This window comes from Camelus ferus, chromosome 10, assembly GCF_009834535.1.
Source record: "Camelus ferus isolate YT-003-E chromosome 10, BCGSAC_Cfer_1.0, whole genome shotgun sequence".
NCBI classification, from domain to species: Eukaryota; Metazoa; Chordata; class Mammalia; order Artiodactyla; family Camelidae; genus Camelus; species Camelus ferus.
This window is the reverse complement of record NC_045705.1, coordinates 64,261,809-64,283,829: the sequence shown is the minus strand read 5'-3', so window position 1 is coordinate 64,283,829 and position 22,021 is coordinate 64,261,809. Positions and strand designations below refer to the sequence as shown.

Sequence of the window (22,021 nt, the reverse complement as noted above, 5' to 3'; positions counted from 1 at the left end):
ACCATACACAAAAATCAATTCAAAATGGATCAAAGACTTAAACATAAGACAAGATACAATAAACCTCCTAGAAGAAAATATAGGCAAAACATTATCTGACATACATCTCAAAAATGTTCTCCTAGAACAGTCTACTCAAGCAATAGAAATAAAAGCAAGAATAAACAAATGGGACCTAATGAAACTTACAAGCTTCTGCACAGCAAAGGAAACCATAAGTAAAACAAAAAGACAACCTAACGAATGGGAGAATATTTTTGCAAATGAAACCGACAAAGGCTTGATCTCCAGAATATATAAGCAGCTCATATGACTTAATAAGAAACAACCAAACAACCCAATCCAAAAATGGGCAAAAGACCTAAGCAAGCAATTCTCCAAGGAAGACATACAAATGATCAATAGGCACATGAAAAAAAGCTCAAAATCACTAATTATCAGAGAAATGCAAATCAAAATCACAATGAGGTATCACCGCACACCAATCAGAATGGCTATCATTCAAAAGTCCACAATGACAAATGCTGGAGAGGCTGTGGAGGAAAGGGAACCCTCCTACACTGCGGGTGGGAATGCAGTTTGGTGCAGCCACTATGGAAAACAGTATGGAGATTCCTCAAAAGACTAGGGATAGACTTACCATATGACCCAGTCATCCCGCTCCTGGGCATATATCCAGAAGGAAACCTACTTCAAAATGACACCTGCACCCCAATGTTCATAGCAGCACTATTTACAATAGCCAAGACATGGAAACAGCCTAAATGTCCATCAACAGATGACTGGATAAAGAAGAAGTGGTATATTTATACAATGGAATACTATGCAGCCACAAAACCCGACAACATAACACCATTTGCAGCAACATGGATGCTCCTGGAGAATGTCATTCTAAGTGAAGTAAGGCAGAAAGAGAAAGAAAAACACCATATGAGATCATTTATATGTGGAATCTAAAAAAAAAAAAAAAAAAAAACCACACACACAAACAAAGCATAAATACAAAACAGAAATAGACTCATAGACATAGAATACGAATTTGTGGTTGCCAAGGGGGCAGAGGATGGGAAGGGATAGACTGGGGTTTCAAAATTGTAGAATAGATAAACAAGATTATACTGTATAGCACAGGGAAATATATACAAGATCTTATGGTAGCTCATGGAGAAAAAAATGTGACAATGAATGTATATGTTCATGTATAACTGAAAAATTGTGGTCTACACTGGAATTTGATACAACATTGTAAAATGATTACAAATCAATAAAAAATGTTAAAAAAAAAAACAAAACCCAACAACATAATGCCATTTGTAGCAATATGGATGTTCCTGGCGAATGTCATTCTAAGTGAAGTAAGCCAGAAAGAGAAAGAAAAATACCATATGAGATAGCTCATATGTGGAATCTGAAAAAAACAAAGCATAAATACAAAACAGAAATAGACTCATAGACATAGAATACAAACTTGTGTTTGCCAAGGGGGCGGGAGGTGGAAAGAACAGACTGGGATTTCAAAATTTGTTGATACTGACAGACATATGCAGAATAGATAAAATTATACCGTATAGCATAGGGAAATATATACAAGATTTTATGTTAGCTCACAGTGAAAAAAATGTGACAATGAATATATGTATGTTCATGTATAACTGAAAAATTTTGCTCTACACTGGAATTTGACACAACATTGTAAAATGAATATAACACAATAAAAAATGTTAAAAAAAGAAAATAAAGGAGTGGAAGCCATTTCATATTAAAAAAGAGGTTGAGTATGTGTACTATAATCCCTAGAGACAACACTAAAATGATTTTGCAAACAGATATAGTAAAAAAACCCAAAGGTTAATTAAAACTTAATGTTAATAATGTTCATACTCTAAAAGGAGGCAGAAAAGGGACAACAGGATTAGAAAATACAGCAAACAAATAGAAAACAAACAATAAAATGGTACACCTACATCCAAACGCACCAATGACTGCGTTAAATGTAAATGGTCTAAACACACCAATTAAAAGAAAGAGATTGTCAGAATGGATTAAAAACACACAAACAAACCAAACCAACTGACAAACAATAACTAAACCATAACCAAACTATATACTACATACACAAAACTCAGTTCAAATAGAATGAGACAGATAGGTTAAAAGTAAAGGGATGAAAAAAGATACAACACACAAATATGAATGAAAGAAAGCTGGAGTGGCTATATTAATATCAGACAAAGTGGACTCACAGTAAAGAGATAACAAGGGACTTTACAAAATGTTAAAGAGTCAATTCATCAAGAAGAAGACATGTGTGTTGGGGATCCCCAAGATGACCCCCAGGTTCAGTGATTCACTAGTAGGACTCACAGGACTTATCATACAGTCATACTCACAGCTAGGACATTACAGCAATGGATACAAAGTGAAATCAGCAAAGGGAAAAGGCACATGGGGTGATGCCCAGAAAAAACCAAGGGCAAACTTCCCAGGGCCCTCTCCAGTGGATTCACACAAGTGCTTAATGCCTCCACTGATGACTTGTGACAATACATGTGGAGTGTTGTCTACCAGGAAACTTCTTTTGAGCCTAAAAGTTCAGGCTTTTTAAATCAAGAGTGAGTCATATGGGCATCCTCTGCCTAGCATGTACCAAAATTCTAGACTCCCAGAAGGAAAGGAGGTATTTAGCATAAACTACATTAAAAAACAATACAAATGGTTTGTGCACATGAGCTACTCTTAATATTTAGGGAATGTTTAATATTAGTACAGGGAATTATTTGCTAGTCAAATTCCCAGACACTAGCCAAGAGCCAGCCTTGCAAGCAGGCCTTCCTAAGAATAGATATCTCGGGTCTAGTATGGTAAACTTTTTTCTGCACAACATAACAATCCAAAATTATATACACCCAAAAAGGCTTCAAAGTAAATGAAACAAAATCAGACAGAACTGAAAGGAGAAACAGACAAACATACAATAACAGTTTAATATTCCTCTGTGAATAATTGACAGAACTTGTAGGATGAAAATCAGCAAGAATATAGAAAAACTGAACCAACACCATCAACAAACACGATCTAACCGACACTTACTGAAGATTCAACTCAACATCAGAATACACATTCTTTTCAAGTGTCCATAGAACATTCACTAAAGCTTATATTCTGGATCATGAGAAAATCTTAAAATTTTTAAATAATTGAAATCATACAAAGTATATTCTCTGACCATAATAGAGTTAAACTACAACTCACTAACAGAAAGATGGCAAAATGATCCATAACACGTGGAATTAAATAACACACTTCCCAATAAACCATGGGTCAAAGAGGAAGGCTCAGTGGATATTAACAAATATTTTTAAATGAACAAAAATGAAAATATAAAACATCAAGATTTGTGGGCTAGAGCTGAAGTGCTGAGAAGAAATTTATTGTTTTCCACACTTTTATTAGAAAAGAAAAAGAGTCTAAAGTCAATATTCTTTTTCCAAGTGAAGAAATTAGGAAAAAAAAAAAAAAGAGCAAAATAAACCAAAGCAAGCAGAAAGAAGGAAATAATAAAGGTAAGAGCAGAAATCTATAAAAATTGAAACAGAAAACAATAGAGAAAATCAACAAGGTCAAAGCTGTTTTAAAAAAAATGATCAATAAAATAGATAAAAGTCTAGTGAACCTGACAAAGAAAAAAAGGAAAAAGGTGCAAATTACCAGTTTCAGAAATGAGAGAAGGGCTTTCTGTAAAGACCATACAGACATTAAAATGATGAGAAAATAATACTATGCACTCTACATATATATATATATATACACACATTTGATGACTAAGATTAAATGCACCAAATTCATGAAAAACACAAACTACCAAAACTCACCCAGGATGAAATAGATACACAGTCTGTTTCTATGTCTTACCAAAGGAATTAAATTTTAATTAAAAATCTTCCAAATGGAAATATCCAGGTCTAGATGGTGTCCTTGGAAAACGCTAAAAAAAAAAAAAGATTTAAAGAAATATCCCCAATCATCACAAACTTCCAGAAAACAGAGGAGGGGATAGCATTATCCTGATAACAAAACAAGACAATGACTGATAGCACAAGAAAGCAAAATTAGAGACCATTATCCTTCATGAACACACATGTTAAAATCCTCAAAAATATTTTAGCAAATCAAATCCAGCTACACACATACTTCAGAGATATTGCAGGTTTGGTTCTAGACCAAAATAAAGTGAATATCACAATAAAGAGAGTCACGTGAATCTTTTGGTTTTCCAGTGCATATAAAAGTTCTGTTTTATACTATATTGTAGTCTATTAAGTATACAATAGCAGTATGTCTAAAAAATAATGTATATACCTTAGTTTAGAAATTTTGCTATTGGACCTTGAGAAGAGCCCAAGAGAAACAAAACCTTACCTCTAGTAAGTAGAAGAACAATTCCAGAGACAACCTTTAGATCCATCCATTTTGAAATATAATTTTATTCTACAAAGTGTTTCTCAATTGCTGGGAGTACCACATGACCCAGCAATTACACTTTGGGGAATTTATCCAGAGAAATGAGAACTTGTGTTTGCATAAAAACCTGTACATAAATGTTTATAGCAGCTTCATTTATAAAAACCCCAAACTGGAAGTAACTCAGATGTCCTTCTACAGGTAAATAGATGAACAAACACTGGTATAACCATACCGTGGAACACCACTCAACAATTAAAAAAGGACAAACTATTGATACATGCAACAACCTGGATGAATCGCTAGGAAATTATTCTGAGTGAAAAAAGCCAATCCTCAAATGTTACATACTGTATGATTTCATTTATATGACATTTGGAAATGACAAAATTATGCAAATGGAAAACACAGTGGTTGGCAGGGGTTAATGAAGGGGTTCTCATGGAAGGGAGGTGGATTTAGCTACAAAAGGGCCACATGAGGGGTCCTTGTGGCTATGGAAATGTTCTGTCTCTTGACAGAACTGGATGAATGTCAGCATCCCGGTTGTGATATTGTATTATAGTTTTGTAAGATGTTACCATTGGGGGAAACTGGGTAAAGAGTACATAGGATCTCTCAGTATTATCTCCTGTAACTGCACATGAATCTGCAATGATCTCAAATAAAAAGTTTACTTAAAATGCAAAAAAAAAAAGAAATTACGCTATTCGAAAAATGGCACCAATAGACTTGCTCAAAGTAGGACTGCCATGAAACTTCAATCTGTAAAAAGTGCAATATCTGGGGTGTACAATAAAGTGAAGTGCAACAAAACGAGGTGTGCTTGTACTCTCAAAATGAATAATACATCATGGCCAAGTAGAGCTTATCATAGGGAAGCAAGTTTGGTTCCATATTTGATTACCAATTATGTAATACACCATATTTATAGGCTAAAGAATAAAAAACACATGGTTATATCATTTCATGCAGAAAAAGCCGTTGACAAAATTCAACATCTTTTCATAATAATTTGTAATAAATTCATAATAATGGTAATAATAATAATAAAAAAAAAACTCTCAGTAGACTAAAAACAGAAAGGCGTGTCCTCAACTTTATAAGGGGCATCTACAAAAAATCTACAGTTACTATCATAAGGCTTCCTCCCTAATATTGGGAAAAAGACAAAGAAGTTTACTCTCACTCCTCCCATTCAACATTGCACTAGAATTCTTAGCCAGCATAATAAGGCAAGAAAAGTTTTTTAAAAAGCCTTATAGATTGGAAAGGAAGAAGTAAAATTGTCCCTTTCCATAGACAACATGTAAACAATTGTTTTATGTAAAAGATTCTATGGAATAGACAAAACACTTCTAGAAATACTGAGTTTCACAAGGTACCAGGATACAAAGTCATCACAGATAAATCAATTATGTTTCTATATAATTGTAATAAATAATTGCAAACTGAAGTTTAAAAAATACCATTGACAATAACCCTAAAAATTAAATGCTTAGCTATAAATCTAACAACTCAGGTACAGGATGTGTATGCTGAAAACTACAAGATGCTGATGAAATAAATCAAAGACCTAAATAAGTGGCAAGACATATTATGCTAATGGATTGAAAGATTCAACATAATAAAGAGGCCAGTTCTTCCCAAGTTGTTCTATAAATTTAATGCAATTCCAATCAAAATCCCGGCAGGATATCTTGCATGTATGGACAAGCTGATTCTAAAATTTATACAAAAAGGCAAAAGAACAGTAAGAGCCAAAATAATTTTGAAAAAGAAGAATAAGGTTGGAGAAATTATATTACCCAATATCAAGATTTACTATAAAGATACAGTAGTCAAGACAGTGTGGTATTGGCAAAGAGACGGACTAATGGAACAGAATAGAGTCCAAAAATAAGCTTGCCCAAATATGGCCAACTGATTTTTTTTTTTAGCATTGGATATAGATGTCTTAGTTTTTTTTTTTTTAATTGAAGTATAGTCAGTTACAATGTGCCAATTTCTGGTGTACAACATAATGTTTCAGTCATACATACACATCCGTATATTTGTTTTCATATTCTTTTTCATTATAGGTTACTACAAGATATTGAATATAGTTCCCTGTGCTATACACAAGACATTTGTTTTTATCTATTTTATATTTAGCAGTTAATATTTGCAAATCTCAAACTCCCAATTTATACCTTCCCACCCACTCTCCCCCGAGTAACCATAAGATTGTTTACTATGTCTATGAGTCTGTTTATGATTTGTAGATAAGTTCATTAGTGTCTTCTTTTTCCTTTTTAGATTCCCACTATAAGTGATATTATATGGTATTTTTCTTTCTCTTTCTGGTTTACTTCACTTAGAATGATGATCTCCAGATCCATCCATGTTGCTGCAAATGGCATTATTATACTCTTTTTTATGGTTGAGTGGTATTCCATTGTATAAATATATCACAGCTTCTTTATCCAGTCCTCTGGTGATGGACATTTAGGTTGTTTCCATCTCTTGGCTATTGTAGACAAAGGACGTTTCTCCAGCCTATATAAAGAACTCTTAAAAGTCAATGATAAGAAAGCAAGCAACTCGATTTAAAAATGGAGAAAAGATCTGAACAGGCATTACACCACAGAGAATACACAGATGGAAATTAGCACATGAAAACATGCTCAACATCGGTAGCCATAAGGGAAACACAAATCAAAGCCACAATGGGATACCTCTACACGCCAATGAGGATGGCTAACATAAAAACACTGACAATAACAAGTACCGATGAGAAGACAGGACAACTGGAAATCTGATACATTCCTGGTGGGAATGCCAAATTCCCAAAGATATTCCGAAACAACTCTGGAAAATAGCTTGGCCGTTTCTTATAAAGTTAAAACATACATTTACCATATGACCCATCAATTCCACTAGTAGGAATTAACCCTAAAGAAATGAAAAGTCATGTTCATACAAAGGCTTGCAAACAAATGTTTTTAGCAGCTCTTTTCATAATTATCAAAAACTGAAAACCACTGAAATGTTCTTCTGTGGGTCAACAGATAAGCAAATGGTGGTACAATGGAATACTACTGAGTAATAAACAGGAGTGGGTCGGTGATACACACAGCAACTTAGATGAATCTTAAAAGGATAATACTGGTTCAAATAAACTAGTTTCAAAAGGTCATGCCCCATATGATTCTATTTATATGGCATTCTCAAAAAGACAAAATATGGTAATGAAGAGATGAGTGGGTTGCCGGGGGTTAGGGGAAGGAGTGGAGGAGGTGTGAGTACACAGGAGTGACTCAGGGGAATTTTGGGGGATGATGGAGTTGTTATATATCCTGATGGTGGAAGTGGTCACACAAATCATTATACATATTAAAACTCAGAATGTTACCCACCCCCAAAAGTCAATTATATTGTGTTAATAAGAAAATAAAATAAAGATCAAGGATAACCACTGGAAGTGTAAAATGGAATTCATAACTTCCAAGTCAATGTAAGAAAAAAAGGCAGAGGAGGTGATAAAGAAGACTTCATCAATCCAACAGCAAGCAAGAAAGCTGAAATTATAAGGAAAAAATAGCAATGGTAAATAGATGGCACAAAATAAGATGGTGTAAGTAAAACCAAACGTACCGGGAAGCCCAGTAGCATAACTGCGGCTGCTCACGTGGCCTTCCGGCCGGAGAACACTTCCAGCCTCCCTTGCAGATAGTGGGGCTGGGTATCTGCGTGCTGGCCCCTGAGACGCGAGCGTAACACTGTATGCCAAGCCCAGGCCTGGGGCGTACCTTGTCAGGTGGACCTTGTCCATATTCTCTATCTGTCTTCTCAGTGGTTGAAACCTAGAGCTTCTGGCATGCAGGTGATGCTGACGCCCCGGGGATGGTGGGATGATGACTAGCATGACCCCTAAGGTCCATGGAGCAGAGACGCCCTACTGACCCGGACTATTTTCTCCAGAACTGTTAGATGGGAAGGAAATAAATTTCTACATTTTTAGCCACTGTTTTTTGGGGATATCTTCGTTAGAGTACAAAGCCTGCTTCCTTGTCTAGGCCCTGAAGGAAGGCAGAACCAGATCTCAGCCTCCTGGTGGAGGGAGCTGCAGAATTTCTGAACCCTCACACTCTTGTGCCTACCCTCTGCTGTACAGTCCAAAGCCCCTGCAGACTCAGGCTGGTGGCTCCAGTAGGGAGCCAGGCCTGACACCAGGTGACAGGTGGATGTTGTAATGAGAGGAGGAGAGCAGGGCCATCCTGGGTGTAGGAGGGCCTTCCTCTTCTCTGGCCAGCCCTCTGGATCCCTCCTCAGTAGTGGACACAGTAGAGCTGGACGCTGCCACTGATGCGCAGCTCCCGCAGCCGCTCCAGGGCCTGCTGGCCCAGGCTGGTGGCCCCCAGGCCCTGCCCATTGAGCGCCAGCTTCAGCCCTCCCTCCTGGCACAGGAGCAGCACCTGGGAAAGGAGGGCGGGAGGTGCTGCTGGCTTCCAGACCCTCCTTTGCCGGCCTGATGCCCCAGCCAGCCAGCCCCCCCTCCCATCAGAGACTGGATCCATGAGGCACCCAGGGGTGGAAGAGAACAGGACAAGGGGCCCAGCTTGTCACCAGGCCTGGCCTCAGTTTCACCATCTGTAATAGGACTTGATTCCCCTGGAGGTGTGGTCTCAACCCCAGCTGCACTTTGGAGTCACTAGCGGGGCTTTTCAGTAATGCCGATGCCAGCATCTCCTCAGGGCTTCTGGGCACGGGACCCCGGCACCAGCGTGGAGGGTGGAGCCCTGGCATAGACCTTCCCTCCCCTAGGGGCTCTGGCTTCCCGGCCCACAGGACATGCCGCCAGTCTCCAGGATGCAAATGCAGCTCTGTGCTCCACCCCAAAGGGACCAGGCCTCTCCAAGACCCACCTCAAAGAATCGCTGCGGGTAGAAGACAAAGGGGGCCAAGATCAGCTTCTTCTGGCCCCAGCGCGAGACCCAGGCCAGAGTTCTGTCTGCGAAGGAAGCCCTTAGCATCACAGGAACATGGGCAGCCTCGTCCCGCAGGCTGAGCGTGAAACTGCGGGAAGGGGCGGGAGAAGGGGCTCAGCCTTCCTAACCCCCAGTCCCTGGCTCCCTGGCTCTTCCAGGCTGTGGCTGCTGGCCCTCAGGGGAGGGATGGAGGCAGGAGAGTGGCTGGAAGGTTGGCCAGATTCTGGCCTCGGGAAACAGCTCACAGAGGAACCACCTGCTTGAATCTTAGGTGCACCTGGGATTAAACTGCCACGTTGCCACCCACTAGCTGGGGGACCCCCTTCCCCACCTGCCTCCTCAGATCAGGCTTTGTCTTCCCACTGGCCTGAAAACTCTTGGAGGCCTCAGTGGCCCCCCACCTCAGCCCCGTCCAGCACCGCCCTCCACTGGGTACGGGTTCCCTCCAGTGCGCGGTGCTGCTCTTGTTTCAGCCCTTTGAAGCTGCAGCCACATCCAGACTCAGCGCTTGGGGAGGGGGGAGGTAGACAGAGAAGGACAAACTTTTAATGCAAATGAACCTGGCACCCTCCAAACTCTCTCCACCACCCCCCCAGCCCCCCACCCCGGCCAATTCAAGCCAGTTGCTTTCAGAGACAGCAGGAAGTACAGAGGCGGCATTCACTGCCGGCGGCTCAGCGCCAGGCACTGCGCTCAGCCTGGATGTTGGTGGCCCAGGGCCGACTGGGCCTGTAGAAATGTTCTGGCTGATCTGCAGTATTCTTCAACTTTAAAGTAATACCATTTTCAAAAGTGAGAACGTTTATAAGAGATGGTTTCCAGCTTCTCTTTTAAAATAATCAGAAGATCTGGCATGAGTGAGTCTATGGAAATACTCTTTCCACTACACCAGCTTTCCCAGCCTGGTGCCTCACTCTTTCTGTGAACTGCCTGGCCCCTGAGGACATGTCAGTTCGTGGCCCTTGAGAGAGAGCAGTAAAATCACTTGCTGCATCACTAATCATAGCCATGTGACCCTGAGCAAAGATCTGAACCTGGTCTCCTGTCTCCAAATTTTGGGAGGAGTGGGGGTTCTATTACTGGGAACTTTTTTTTTTCCCCCGTAGGGTTGGGATTATCTCCCCTCTCCCCCCACCAAATAGGGAAACTCAGGACTCCGGACTCAGAGAGGTGTAGTGACTTGTTCAAGACTACAGTCTATAAGAGGCAAAACCAGAAATCCAGCCAGTCCTGCCTGACTTTGGAGGCCCATGCTTTCCACAGCCTCCATGTCTGCTCAGAATTCACAGATCTGATCAAGATCATGCAGGGTAAGGGTGGAGTGAGGCCAGTGACTTCAAAAACAAAAACAAACGGAAGGGGATCAGGCAAGGAGAACACGAGGTGTTTTTCTTACTCCCCTGCCCCTCCACCACAAGGATTGTGGCACCATCACAGCTGTGGAGCACATGCTATGTGCGGGGCACAGTCCTACGCATTTATACCGTCCCTGAAGGCGGCACTATTTTTACCTCTTTGTACACACGCAAGGAAACTGAAGCACAGAAAGGAAAAGGAACTGCTGTGAAGTTGCACAAGTAGTAAGTGTCCTCAGCAGAAGTCAAACCCAGGAAATCTGGCTCAGAAAAGTCATGAAGTCCAATGCAATTCCAGGAAGAAGGAAGGATGGAGGGGAGGAAGGAAAGAAGAGAAAGAAAAAGACACTTGACTTGGAGCCCACAGGTTTGGGAAATGGGGCGGGAGCGCCCTCTGTCGGAGAGGTTAGGCAGCATCCACTTGGTTATTGCGTCCCTCCAAGTTTTCACTTTGCAGCACAGGGCTTCCTCTTCGGGGCTGCCTGGCTCTGTTTCCTAAACCAGGGCACTGTGTCACTGTGGGAGGTCGCATCCTCTCCCTGGATCTCAGCCTGTGCCTTTACAGGGCTTTTCCCGAGGCTCCCGCTGGGACCTGCGGGGAGAGGCTGGTTGGCCTGAAAAGATGTACAGGCAGGGAAGATACTCCCAGATTTGGGGCTGCTGGGGCCACGAAGGCGGCCTGAACCCTGTACCAATCGGACCAGACTTTCACAAGCTGTGCGACCCTGGGCAATTTACTTCTCATCTGTCAGGTGGGGATGAAGTAGTGGTGCTGGAGATTAAAGAGGTGATGCTTATAAAGCTCGTGCTGAAGGTTAAAGAGACCAAAGATGCTTATACCCCTCCCTCTGACACTTACTCCTTCGGCTCTGGCAAGACCAGCCCCCGCACTATGATGACCTGTCCAGGCCAGAGGCCCCGGGGAAGGGCACGTGAGCAGGGCACCTCCTGAGGGAACACAGGAGATAACGGAGACGAGGACTCACAGAGGGGCGTGGCGAGGGCCCCCGCGCTCAGGAACCGCTATGTGGGCTGCCCTCAGGGGCCAGGGACCCCTGGAGCAGGAAGGAAACCCTGATGTTGAGGGCATTTCCCACCAGTTGGGGGTGCCCTTCCACCTCTGATGGAGCAGGTGAGGGACTGTACCCCCACCAGAACGAGGAGGGAGGTCACTCACCAGCCTGGGGCTCTCCAGCAGGAAAGGCTGTCAAGGAAAGAAAGAGGGGTCATGGAGGCCACGTGCTGTTTGCTCCATGAAAAGGAACCTCTGGATTTTATTCTTAACAAATGGGAATACTTGGGGTTTGCCTCTCTGAGCGATAATGCAGGTAAGTGGAGCCCCAGAGGGGTCCTTTTGAATTTAGAGGGACACCAGCTCTGAAATAACGGGGGAGAACGGGGCGGAGGGTCTGTCATTCACACCCTGTGGCTCTGGGCAAGGGCCTGGGCCTCATCTCCCCTTCTGCCCCGCAGGCCAACCCCGCAGCCTCGCAGGGTTGCTGAGAACTGAGAGCTCCAGCTGAGACGAGGCTTCTGATGGGAATACTGGGGCCCCGGCGTTTCTGGGCAGCCAGCGCACCGCATCCGTCTTCCCGAACCGCCCCGGCGCTGGGAGGGGCAAATCCCGGGTCCCAGGGACTGGGGCGGGGCCGGTTGTATCCATGGCAACCGCGCACTGAGGTGGGTGGCAGCTGGGCCTTGGGCCGCGTGAGCAGTGGCCAGCGAGGGGCAGGTCAGGCCCCGGGAGGAGGGAGAGCCAGCGGGGCAGCCAGTGTGGTTGGGACCGCGAGCGCCAGCCAAGCTCCCGACAGACTCACGTGTCCAACCGGATACTCGCTCCCGCCCTCCACAAATGGCTGTTGGGAAAGAGAAAAAGCAACGAGCCGGACTCAGCACCACCGCAAGCCCCGGAGCCATTTATTTGGCTCCCGCCTGCCCTGCTGTGCCTGGGAAGCAGGCAGAGGCCGAGCTCTGGCCTTGAGAGCGCCGCATCTCCCCGGAGGCCCCGTCAGGGCTTCTGAAACCCGGCAGTTTTGAACATGCTGATTCCTGGGCCCCACCTCAGACTTCCTGAATCCGAATCTCTGGTGGCAGATCCCGGAAATCTGCCTTTTGAATAAAGCCCCTCAGCCGGGAATCATACAGCCACTGCTAGGTTTGGGTCCCACCGCTCCAAGCCACTAAGTCATTTGCCTCCTGGCCATGGCTCCTCCATGTGGACCACACCCCAAGCCCAGTATAGACTGCTGCCCAAGGCTCTTAGCTCTGCTTTCTGTGGTCACCTCACCCCGCCTCGTGTCCACCACCTCTATAAAGCCCCTCCACCTTGGTTATAATTGCGTTGACAAGGCTCGTCTGGAGTGGGAGGGTGTCCCAGGCCTAGCCAGGCATCAGGGGAAGTCAGAGGCCTCTGCCATCCAGGCGTCAACCTCCAGGGAACTTACATTGATGTTCAGAAACCCAACAGCCGTCACCAAGATGTCACCATATATGCCCAGGGTGTCCACCCGAGACAGCGGGAGCCGGTATCCGTAGTGGAGAAAGTGTCGTCCGTTCACACTCACCTGGAGAGACAGATGGAGGCTGGCCTGGCAGCTGCTGATGTTCCTGAGTTCACGCCAACGTGCCAGGCACCACGAGCACTCTTACTGGAATTTCCCCCAAGGCCGCAGAGCCGGCACATGGTGGCACCGTCTCTGCCCACCCCTGCCCCCGACACAGCACTTCCCCACGCAGGCCCCATTCCGCCTGGCAGCTGACCTGCCAGCAGTCCCAGCAGCAGAGTCCCCAGCCACAGGTGGGGAGAGGGGACCCCTGTCCACAGGCCCCTCCCTCCACTGCTGGCTTCTTCCAGCTCCCTATTCCCTGGAGAAGCCTCAAGATCCTTCTGGCAGGAGTTTACATCAGTGATAAAAAGAACACTGAGGTCAGATTCTCTCGCGCTGTCCCCGCCCTCTGAGCTGTGAGATGGGGAGAATGAAAGGACCCTCCTCGTGGGTTGTGAGGATTCATTAAGCTGATGTTTAAGGGCGTAGAGCAGCTAGTATTGCAGGCGCTTTCCAGATGCTCCCTGTGGCTGTCTCAGCGGCGCGCTCTCCAGGGCCAGCACCATAGAGTCTGCTGAATGCCCCCTGTGTACAGGGCCATGTGGACCCAGGGCAGCTGGGAACAGGGTGTGGTAGCAGCTTGGTTCTCTGTGTACTTGACTCCGCCCCCCTCCCAGTACCCCTCAACACAGTGACATGGGGAACTCAGCTGCAGGAAGGGAGGCAGAAGGACGCAAGTTCTAGACCCTCTGATGCCCATCCCTTCCAGTCACCTTCATCTCCTCATTTCCAAAGAGAAAGAGGATGAGGAAGCTGGCTCCTCTCTGCAGGGCCAGGCGGGGCCACCGGGCCTCGGCTTGCCACTGCCCACCATGAAGGGTGTTGCAGATGACGTGGGGCTTGGTGGTGTGGAAGCGGGGGTTGAAGTGGATGGCGATATCTGGCCGGGGGTGCAGGCTGCAGCCGCACTGGAAGTCCACCTGGAACCTGGGAGGAGGTGAGGCTCTCAAAGGGCCCTTCCAGTCAGGGACCCCCAGGGACCCCGAAGGCAGAGAGGAACCCCCGGCTCATTGCCTCCAGGGCTGAGCTCCAGCACCGCCGTGGGGCCCTCCCCTTACCTGCGTGCACCTAGAGGGACCGCTCCCTGCAGCGTGACCATCTTGCCTGCTCGCAGGCCGCCAAAGATTGTCGTGACGTAAGGAACCACCTGAAGAAGGGGAAAAACCCGTCCATATAGGATTGGAGAAAGGACCTGGGGACCCCTATGTCAGGGAGGTGAGGAAGGAAGAGGAACAAGAAAAGTGAACTCTCCCACCCCAGACAGAAAGTGTCCCGATGGGGAAAAATTAGCTTTCTCCGAAATATTCTCTTCCATCTACTCCCCTCTCCTGGACCTTCACACAGAAAGCCACATGGCACTGCGGAAGCCGGATTCAGCTCCCCTGCCCCCTGGCGCACCAGCCCAGACCCTCTCCCCAGCTCCTAGGGCACAGTGGTATCCCTAGTGAGGCTTGCTGTCCTCGGGCTGCCTCCCTGGCCTTCAGAAGCCTGGCATTGAGGCTTGCTGAGGACTTCTTATTGGCCAGAGTCTGGGAACTGGGAGGCAGAAAGTTGGACTGGTTGGGGCCTGAATGCAGACCCTCATATAGATGTCGGCGAGATACCTGACAATGTCCCCAGCCTACCTTCCCAGCTCAGCTTTCCCCTGGCGTTCCTAAAATACAACTCCCTCCCTTTTCAGGGACTGTTTCTGCTGCTCGCCCTCTAGTCTGTGAAATCTGACTTGACTTTCCGGGCTCTGACACCTTCTCCAGGCATCATCCATTTTGGTGCCTGAATCATTCCTTCCCTCAGCATGCTCGCTGCAGGCACGGCTAGTTTGGTCCTTGGCTGGCCGGCTTACCGGGTGACGTATGGCTGGCTCTTCATGCCGGGAGGCACGAGCCCCCCACAGCTGAAGCCCTGTCTTTCCCTTCTCTAGGCTCAGTGCCTGGCCTGGACAGCGTGGGCTCTGAAGAGGTGTTTGCAGAATAAACGTGAACAAGCAGCCAGTACATGTTGGGCAGTATCACAAGGCTGGCCCTCATGCGGTGTTCTCCAGCTCCCAGCAGCCTTCAGAAGCCCAAAACGCCTAGAAAGAGCTGAGACCCAGCAGCGCTGCCCTCCAGGCGGGGGCTCACAGCTTGCCAAACGGGGTGCAGGAGACCCCGGGCTGTCAGAGCGCCCACAGCTTAACCAGGCTCAGCATGTCAGTCCCTCCCACTTCCCGGGCTCCCGGCCTGGCCTGTAATTAAGTGAGTTGTTGGAGCTCTCCTGGGAGGAGAGGACCAAGTAAAGAGAAAGTGGTAATTAGTGCTCATCAGTGGGAGGGGGGAGTCTGCTGGGAGTTCAGCCTTCTGTAAAGCACTGCTAGGCTTCAGGAAACCTGCAGGGCACCTGCAGGAGCCGAAGGAACCTGCAGGAGCTGAAGGAGGAAACAGAAGGAATCGAGGAGACCCCAGCCCCACCTCTGACTTGGAGGTTTTGACCTGGCTCCCTTCCAGGCTGGAGATACGACTGCCCTTCCTAGGTAATCAGTGTCCCCCTCCTACCCTACTACACACTCCCCCAGGTCCTCCTGGCCACCCATCATGCAGGAGGGCACTACACTGTGTCTCCAGGCTCTATTACTTTTAAAATGCAAGGACCCCCGTGAGCCCAACAATAACTGACACTGAAGTGAGAATGAGCTGGTCAGCCACTTTGATAAGCTCAGGAGGGTCTTCCAGAGCCCATGCGCGGGTGCTGGGGAAGCAGGGCTCACAACTGAGGGCCTCTCCACCCCCCAACCTGGGAGTCTGGGCCCAGCTGGAAGGAGGAAGGGAGGAGCCCTGAGACCCAGGAGGGTCCAGATCCGAGCAGCTCCTTACCGGGTGGAAGACTGGCGGCTGCAGAATGAGGGTGTCCGGCAGCGGGTCCAGAGTTTCTCCCGGTGACATGGTGGGGGTGGGGCACCTCCAACTTGGGTTGCAGATCCCGATTCCAGGAACCCTGTGCCCACTGGACTGACTTCCCTTTCTCTGCCAGGACCCTAAGTGTCTTGGGCAGCTCTCCCAGCTGTTTGTCTCACCTGCACCTGGAGGGTCCAAATGACACTTGGAGCAGGTCTGGGAGGGCAGCTGTCACCCCCAGTGCCTCATCCCAGCTCCAGCCCCACTGATTGGACTCGTGTGAGCAGAAATCTGTGTTGAGGGGTGCAAAGCTTGCAGGAACTAACCAACTAACTAACCAGTGCCTCAGGGTATGAAGCATACAGCCTGTTGCCGAGACAAGCCAGAGTCTGTCTCCTTTGGGGCCAGCAAGGGTTTGTGGTTCCCAGGGCTGTGGTCTGAGCCCACCTGGGGTCAGAGGCAGGGCTGGTAGAACACGTGGGTGGGTCGCGGGAGAAGCCCCGCCTCCAGCTTCCTGGACGCCAATGAGTGGCCTCCCCTCTGCACAAAAGGTTTTAGTTTCTCCCTCATTTCCCTGCCCTTTTCCCCACTCTTGTCCCTTTGGCAAGTTGTATAGACCTCTGGGACTCCATTTCAGCACTGGCTGGAAATGCGAGCGCCCATATGGAGTCATAGGAAAGTGGGTTGGGGGAGGTGGGAAAGGGCAGGGAGACAGGAGACCCTCTTAGGGTTAGAAAAGGCAGTGGGGAGCACACAGGTAGGCAGTGGGGAGCACGCAGGTGCACTGAAGACCTGGGGTCCTGCTCAGCGTCTGCTCTAATGTGCTGTGTGCCCTGAGACAAGTCACTTACCTTCTCTGGGACTCCCTTTGATCATCTGTACATAGAAAGGGTGACCACGGGGTCACAGTGTCTTGAAGGGAGGTCTGTATCTGGGGGTGGGTGTAGATGTCTGTGTTGTTTCTATTTCAAGCTCCTCTATGATCCTTTGGACTAGAGTCATTCCAGTTCTAGTTCGAATTCCAGTAACGCTTTCCCTTTAAAAAGCAGCACACCCTGTCAACTTTATCCTGAGTTGGGAGGTCCTGGGTCTGACCACAGTGTTAGACTTGGCAGCAGGGATCCTGGCAGGATCAGGCTGGGCAAAGGCTCAAGGGCATGGGGTGGTGAGGGAAAAGCAACCAGCTGCTCTGTTGGAGGGGCGGGTTCATGGGCGACCCTGGGGAAAGGAGGCTTGTTAGCCAGAGCAGCTATTCGAGGGCTGCGTGCACATCGCCTGGAAGCCTGTTAGAAATGCCAATGTTTGGTCCCCACCCCAGACGTACTGAACAGGAGCCTTTGGTGGCGGGGCCCAGGAGGCAGCGTTTTACACACTCTCCTGGTGATTCTCATGCATGTTAACGTTGCAGACATTGACTTAGGTTCTAACTGGCAGGGCTTAGGGTACAAGCCAAGGAGTTTGTTCAGATCCTACTGGGTATGTGGAGCTGGGTGGCTGAAGGTGTTTTGTGTGGGGAAATTCAATCCGAGGTGTGTTCAGAAAGAAGAATCTACATACACAGCAGGGGGTACAAACCAAAGGTAGAGAAACCAGTTGGGCAGGACTCCCTGCTACTGGGAGTCACATATGGGTCCTGGTCCCATCCTCACAGCATCTAAATAGTGCCCCTCCCCTACTCCCATCCCAGCCTCAGTGCCTCCTCTGTGAATTGAGGATGGAAGAGGATTCAGTTAGCTAGGGCCGCCATAACAAATACCATAGACTGGGCGCCTTAAACACCAGGAGTTTATTTTCTCACAGTTCTGGAGGCTAGAAGCCCAAGATCCAGGCATTGGCAGAGTCACTTTTTCCTGGGGCCCCTCCTCTTGTCTTGTTACCGAACTTGGGTTTGGCTGCTCGCTGCTCAAAAATCAATGCTCAAAAGAGACAATGTTGATAGAAAAATTGCCTTTAATCAGAATGCCGGAAATCTGGGGAGGAAGACGGTGGACTCAGTGTCCCCCAAAACTATTTCTGAATTTCGACTCAGCCATGAAAGTTTTAAAGGGAAAACAGGAAGTACTCTCAGTGGATCATTGAGACAGGGGTCAGAGTTGTCACCACCCCCTTTTCCTCAGAAGCACTCTTGTCCACACAGTTTGTTCACAAGATTACTGAAGGGGAAGCTAGGGAAGAGATCTGGTCATTTGTTAATTACTGATTCTTCATTTCTATTTCTTCCATCTATGGTGAAAACCAACAGGTTAGGCAAGGCATTGTGTGGTAGAAAGATTTGTAAAGCATGGGGATGCCTTTGTTAATTACAATGTAGCTTTGCTAAAGTGACAAGGCAAACGGGGTTTTCTGCAAAGAGCTGCTTACAAATGCCCCCACACCAGATGTCATTCCATTTGTATGGATTATGGGTGAAGGTCTGTCTTCTGTAACTGCTTCACGCTGATAAAAAGGCGTTGATGTCTTAGGGTAAAAGATATCAACCTGGGGTTGGTTGAAGCATCTCTTTGCTGACAGTTTTAGTTGCCTGCTTACATACAGGGGCAGAACAAACTAGAGTTATTTTGATGCCCACAAAGATACAGATGATTATGAGCAGTAGTGTTAGGCTCATTCTCTTTAAGGCCAGTTCTTGGCATTGTGCTAGCCATAGACTCAGTCCTGCTCTAGATGGAGCAGCTTGTGTCATGGCTGCAGTCTGGTCATCATGCAGTTAGCGTTTACTCCCTCTCTCTGGTGCCAGTTATGGTACCTGTAAAACAACTCAGGAATGTGTGTCAGACAGTGAGCCTGTGACTCTGTTGTCCTAAGCATCAACTGCTTGAGCCTGCTCTCCTGAGACTCAGGGAGGCCCAGGAGGCTTCAGCTTTTCCATAAACAAGAGGCAGGGGGTGGGGCGGGGGGCAGGGGGCAGGGCTCTGCTTGGCTCCAGGCTTGCTGGCGTTTGTGTCCTATTCTCTTCTTATAAGGAGCCCAGCCATATTGGACTGGGGCCTGCCCATATGACCTCATTTTACTTTAATTACCTTTTTAAAGGCCTTATCTCCAAATACAGTCACATTCTAGTTGCAGGGGATTAGGACTCGATGCAATTCAGCCCATAACAGAGGAGCAGCCATAACTGTTCTCTTTCTGAAACCCCAGGGTTTTGCAACAGTCAGGAGAGGGGAGTGCTGAGGGTCTGCAGTGGGGAGGGGAGGCAGCAGAAGGAAGCGGATGGTGTGTTTCATGTTTCTTTTCAGGTGACCCCAGGTTTTGACAGGTGGGAGGGGCCTGGTTGGGCTTAAAACATACGTCCAGAGCTGGTTGAGTCTGAGTGGCTCCAGGATAAGACAGGGCCTTAGTGTCTGTTGGTCTGTCCAGGAGTGGGGGAGGGTAAATTCCTCCTCCTGAGCCAGAGTGAAGGGGAGCTTGTGGGAGAGGTCCAGGAAGAGGCTGAGGATGACTGCGACACTGGCAGGGGGTTTCCCCTGTCCCAGGCTGGCACCCCCCAGCTCCCTACACCCTGTGCTTTTCCCTCAGACCACTTATCATAACCTGTTGTTATACATTAAAGAATTGTTGAAGGTTTGTCTCCTATTCCCCCTCTCCCCCACCTGTAAGTTCCACGAGAGCACATTTATTCTTATGCTCTCCGTAATGAGCAATGCCTGACACAGAGGAAGTGCTCAAAATATATTTAGGGAGTGAGTGCCTGTAAGAGGTGGTGACGGTTTTTGGCTCCTCTGCCTCATCTGTCTCTCCCCCAGCAGGAATGGTACTGTGGCCCAAGCACAAAATACTCACATACACTGCTAGGTGGCCACAGATTGCAACTGAGGCAATTTTATTGATACCTGTCAATTACTGGTTAATAGCCTGGGAAGCATAATCCCTGGTCGGAGCTCTCAAGGTGCCCCACTCTCCCCCATTCTGTGATCCAGCAGCCTCTTTCACAATCCCTGCTCCTGCACAGGCACCACTCTCTGGGCCTAGGGAGGGACTAGCGCATAGGTCTACATCTCCACCCTTTCCTTCTATCTGGTTCCCCCAGGTCACTGGAGACTCTCATGGACCCTCATTCTCTCGGGACCAGTTTTGCATCATCGTGGAACAGAGGGCGGGATAATTAGGGGAACTACTAGGCGAGAAGAACTGATAGAATCTGACAGCTGGCTGGATAAGGGAGATGAAGGAAAAAGGACCAAGAAAAGTGACTCCAACATCTTGAACCAAATGATTGGGAAGGTTCTAGAAAAACATAGGAGATAATCTGGAAGCGTGGCAAGCTGGCTCATTCCAGTCAAGACCATTCTGGAGGAGGTGAGGGTACAGAAATCAATCTGGATGGAGCCTGGACACCAGAAGGTTAATCCGTGGTTTTGAAGGAATGAAGGTGCTGTCGCCTGAAAGAAAGTTAACATTCTCTTGAGAAAACAGTTTCGTTCTTGAGGGCGGAAAGGCAATTAGGTATACATATACATATATTTTTTTTGTACTATTACTGCGGTTTGAACCCAGGACGTCATGCATGCTAAGCACGCACTCTGCCACTGAGCTATCACCCTCCCCACCAGTTTCGATTTCGTTCAGTGCTGTTCTGTCCCATAAGTGAGCTTTAGTGGCTGCAGCCATTTTTCATACTGGGCGCTGGGGTCGTTACAGGGGGCAGTGATCAATCTTGCTCTCAGGGAGCTTCCAGTCTAATTGGAGAGAGAAGACAAACACTTGGAGGGGAGAACCAGTAGGACAAAGCCAGTTGCTTTTTATTTACCTCTTTTCCCTCTTTTTTATTTACCTCTTTTACCATTTAGGCAGAAATATTGTAAAATGAGGAAAAGAACAGGCATCACCCATAACCTCGATAGGCTGACACAGCACTTCTGGTTATTTTGCTGTGTATCCCACCAAGCTTCTTCCCTCCCCTCTGGATCATAGGTTTATTGCAGAATCTCAGCTCAAAACCTGAAACTTGATTTTTCCCCCCCAAACATTGCTGTTGACCACATTATGTTGACCCTTCCCTGCTGGGTTGCAGACCCCATAATATCCTAGGCAGTTCCTATCATGGAATATTTTCCAGCAGGGAAAACAAATTACAGGTCTATGCGTACGGGCAATGTGCATGTATTATAGAGACAAGCTTGGAAAGAAGCAGATTGTAGAAGATGACATAGAGCGCGATATTTCTGTAAGCTTCAAATAAGCAAAACGAAACACGTGCTAGGAGTACAAAGAAGAGATTTTTTAAAAACTTTTAAAAAGCAACGCCATGATAGACAAAACCTCAGGAGAGAGGTGACGTTCGCGTGGAGGGGTTGGGGTGGGGAGGGAGGAGTCGGGAAGACGGCACAAGGGAAGAACACACGTGGGAGGATCACCTGTGCTGGTTCTTAACGCAGGATGGTGTATTCGTGGGTGGTAATTTTCATCATGTTTCATAACTACATGTGGTCCATGTATTCTTTTGTATATATTAAACATATTATACATAATTTAAATAAAACATATAGAAGATCTATCTACCTATCAATCTGCCTGAAAGTCTGCATACTCCCAAATTTTAACTCCCGAGTGTGATCCCCAGGCCCTCCGAACCTGGCCTCAAGCCCTGTCTCCCTGTGTTGCTCCTCTGTCTGCTCCCTGGACCTGTGGGCAGATGTCGCTCCTCTGTCTTCTCCAGCTACATTAGATGCCACCTCCGAGCCTTAAGCAAACTATTCTGTTCCTTTCCACCTCACCAGTACCCTCCTCTATGGCTTTTCTCTGCCTTTCCTCTCAAAACC

At 47.1% G+C, this 22,021-nt stretch overlaps 1 protein-coding gene and 1 long non-coding RNA gene across 7 annotated transcripts; both read right to left on the bottom strand.

The window, feature by feature from the left end:
* Positions 1–6,854: 6,854 nt before the first annotated feature.
* On the bottom strand, positions 6,855–17,241 carry LGALS12 (galectin 12). 6 transcript variants are annotated; one of them, XM_032489638.1, is made up of 11 exons: positions 17,114–17,240; positions 16,242–16,447; positions 14,451–14,539; positions 14,106–14,319; positions 13,231–13,350; positions 12,604–12,642; positions 11,964–11,990; positions 11,646–11,734; positions 9,833–9,938; positions 9,369–9,519; positions 8,782–8,918 (listed from the first exon to the last, which is right to left on the bottom strand). In XM_032489638.1, exons 1-10 carry the CDS (start codon positions 17,136–17,138, stop codon positions 9,370–9,372), a joined length of 1,065 nt encoding a protein of 354 aa, XP_032345529.1. In that variant the 5' UTR covers positions 17,139–17,240; the 3' UTR covers positions 8,782–8,918; position 9,369. The 6 variants fall into 6 exon arrangements, 5 of the variants coding, with proteins under 5 accessions (XP_032345528.1, XP_032345531.1, XP_032345532.1 ...); XM_032489637.1 differs by lacking the exon at positions 9,833–9,938 and having other exon boundaries at positions 6,855–8,918; positions 17,114–17,237; XM_032489640.1 differs by lacking the exons at positions 9,833–9,938; positions 17,114–17,240 and adding an exon at positions 16,601–16,732 and having other exon boundaries at positions 6,855–8,918.
* Positions 17,242–20,043: 2,802 nt separating this feature from the next.
* LOC116666512 lies at positions 20,044–21,818 on the bottom strand. Its single transcript, XR_004323414.1, has 2 exons — positions 21,617–21,818; positions 20,044–20,641 (listed from the first exon to the last, which is right to left on the bottom strand). It is a non-coding gene; the product is annotated as an uncharacterized LOC116666512 (long non-coding RNA).
* Positions 21,819–22,021: the final 203 nt, after the last annotated feature.

Bases quoted from the DNA above. Each gene is read 5' to 3' on its own strand.
- LGALS12 (XM_032489637.1), bottom strand. From the start codon at position 17,138: ATGATCAAAGGGAGTCCCAGAGAAG. The intron at 14,540-16,241 runs GTAAGGAGCTGC...CCCCTTCTTCAG, and splicing joins AGCCGCCAGTCTTCCACCCG to GTGGTTCCTTACGTCACGAC. The intron at 14,320-14,450 runs GTAAGGGGAGGG...ACCTCCTCCCAG, and splicing joins GTCCCTCTAGGTGCACGCAG to GTTCCAGGTGGACTTCCAGT.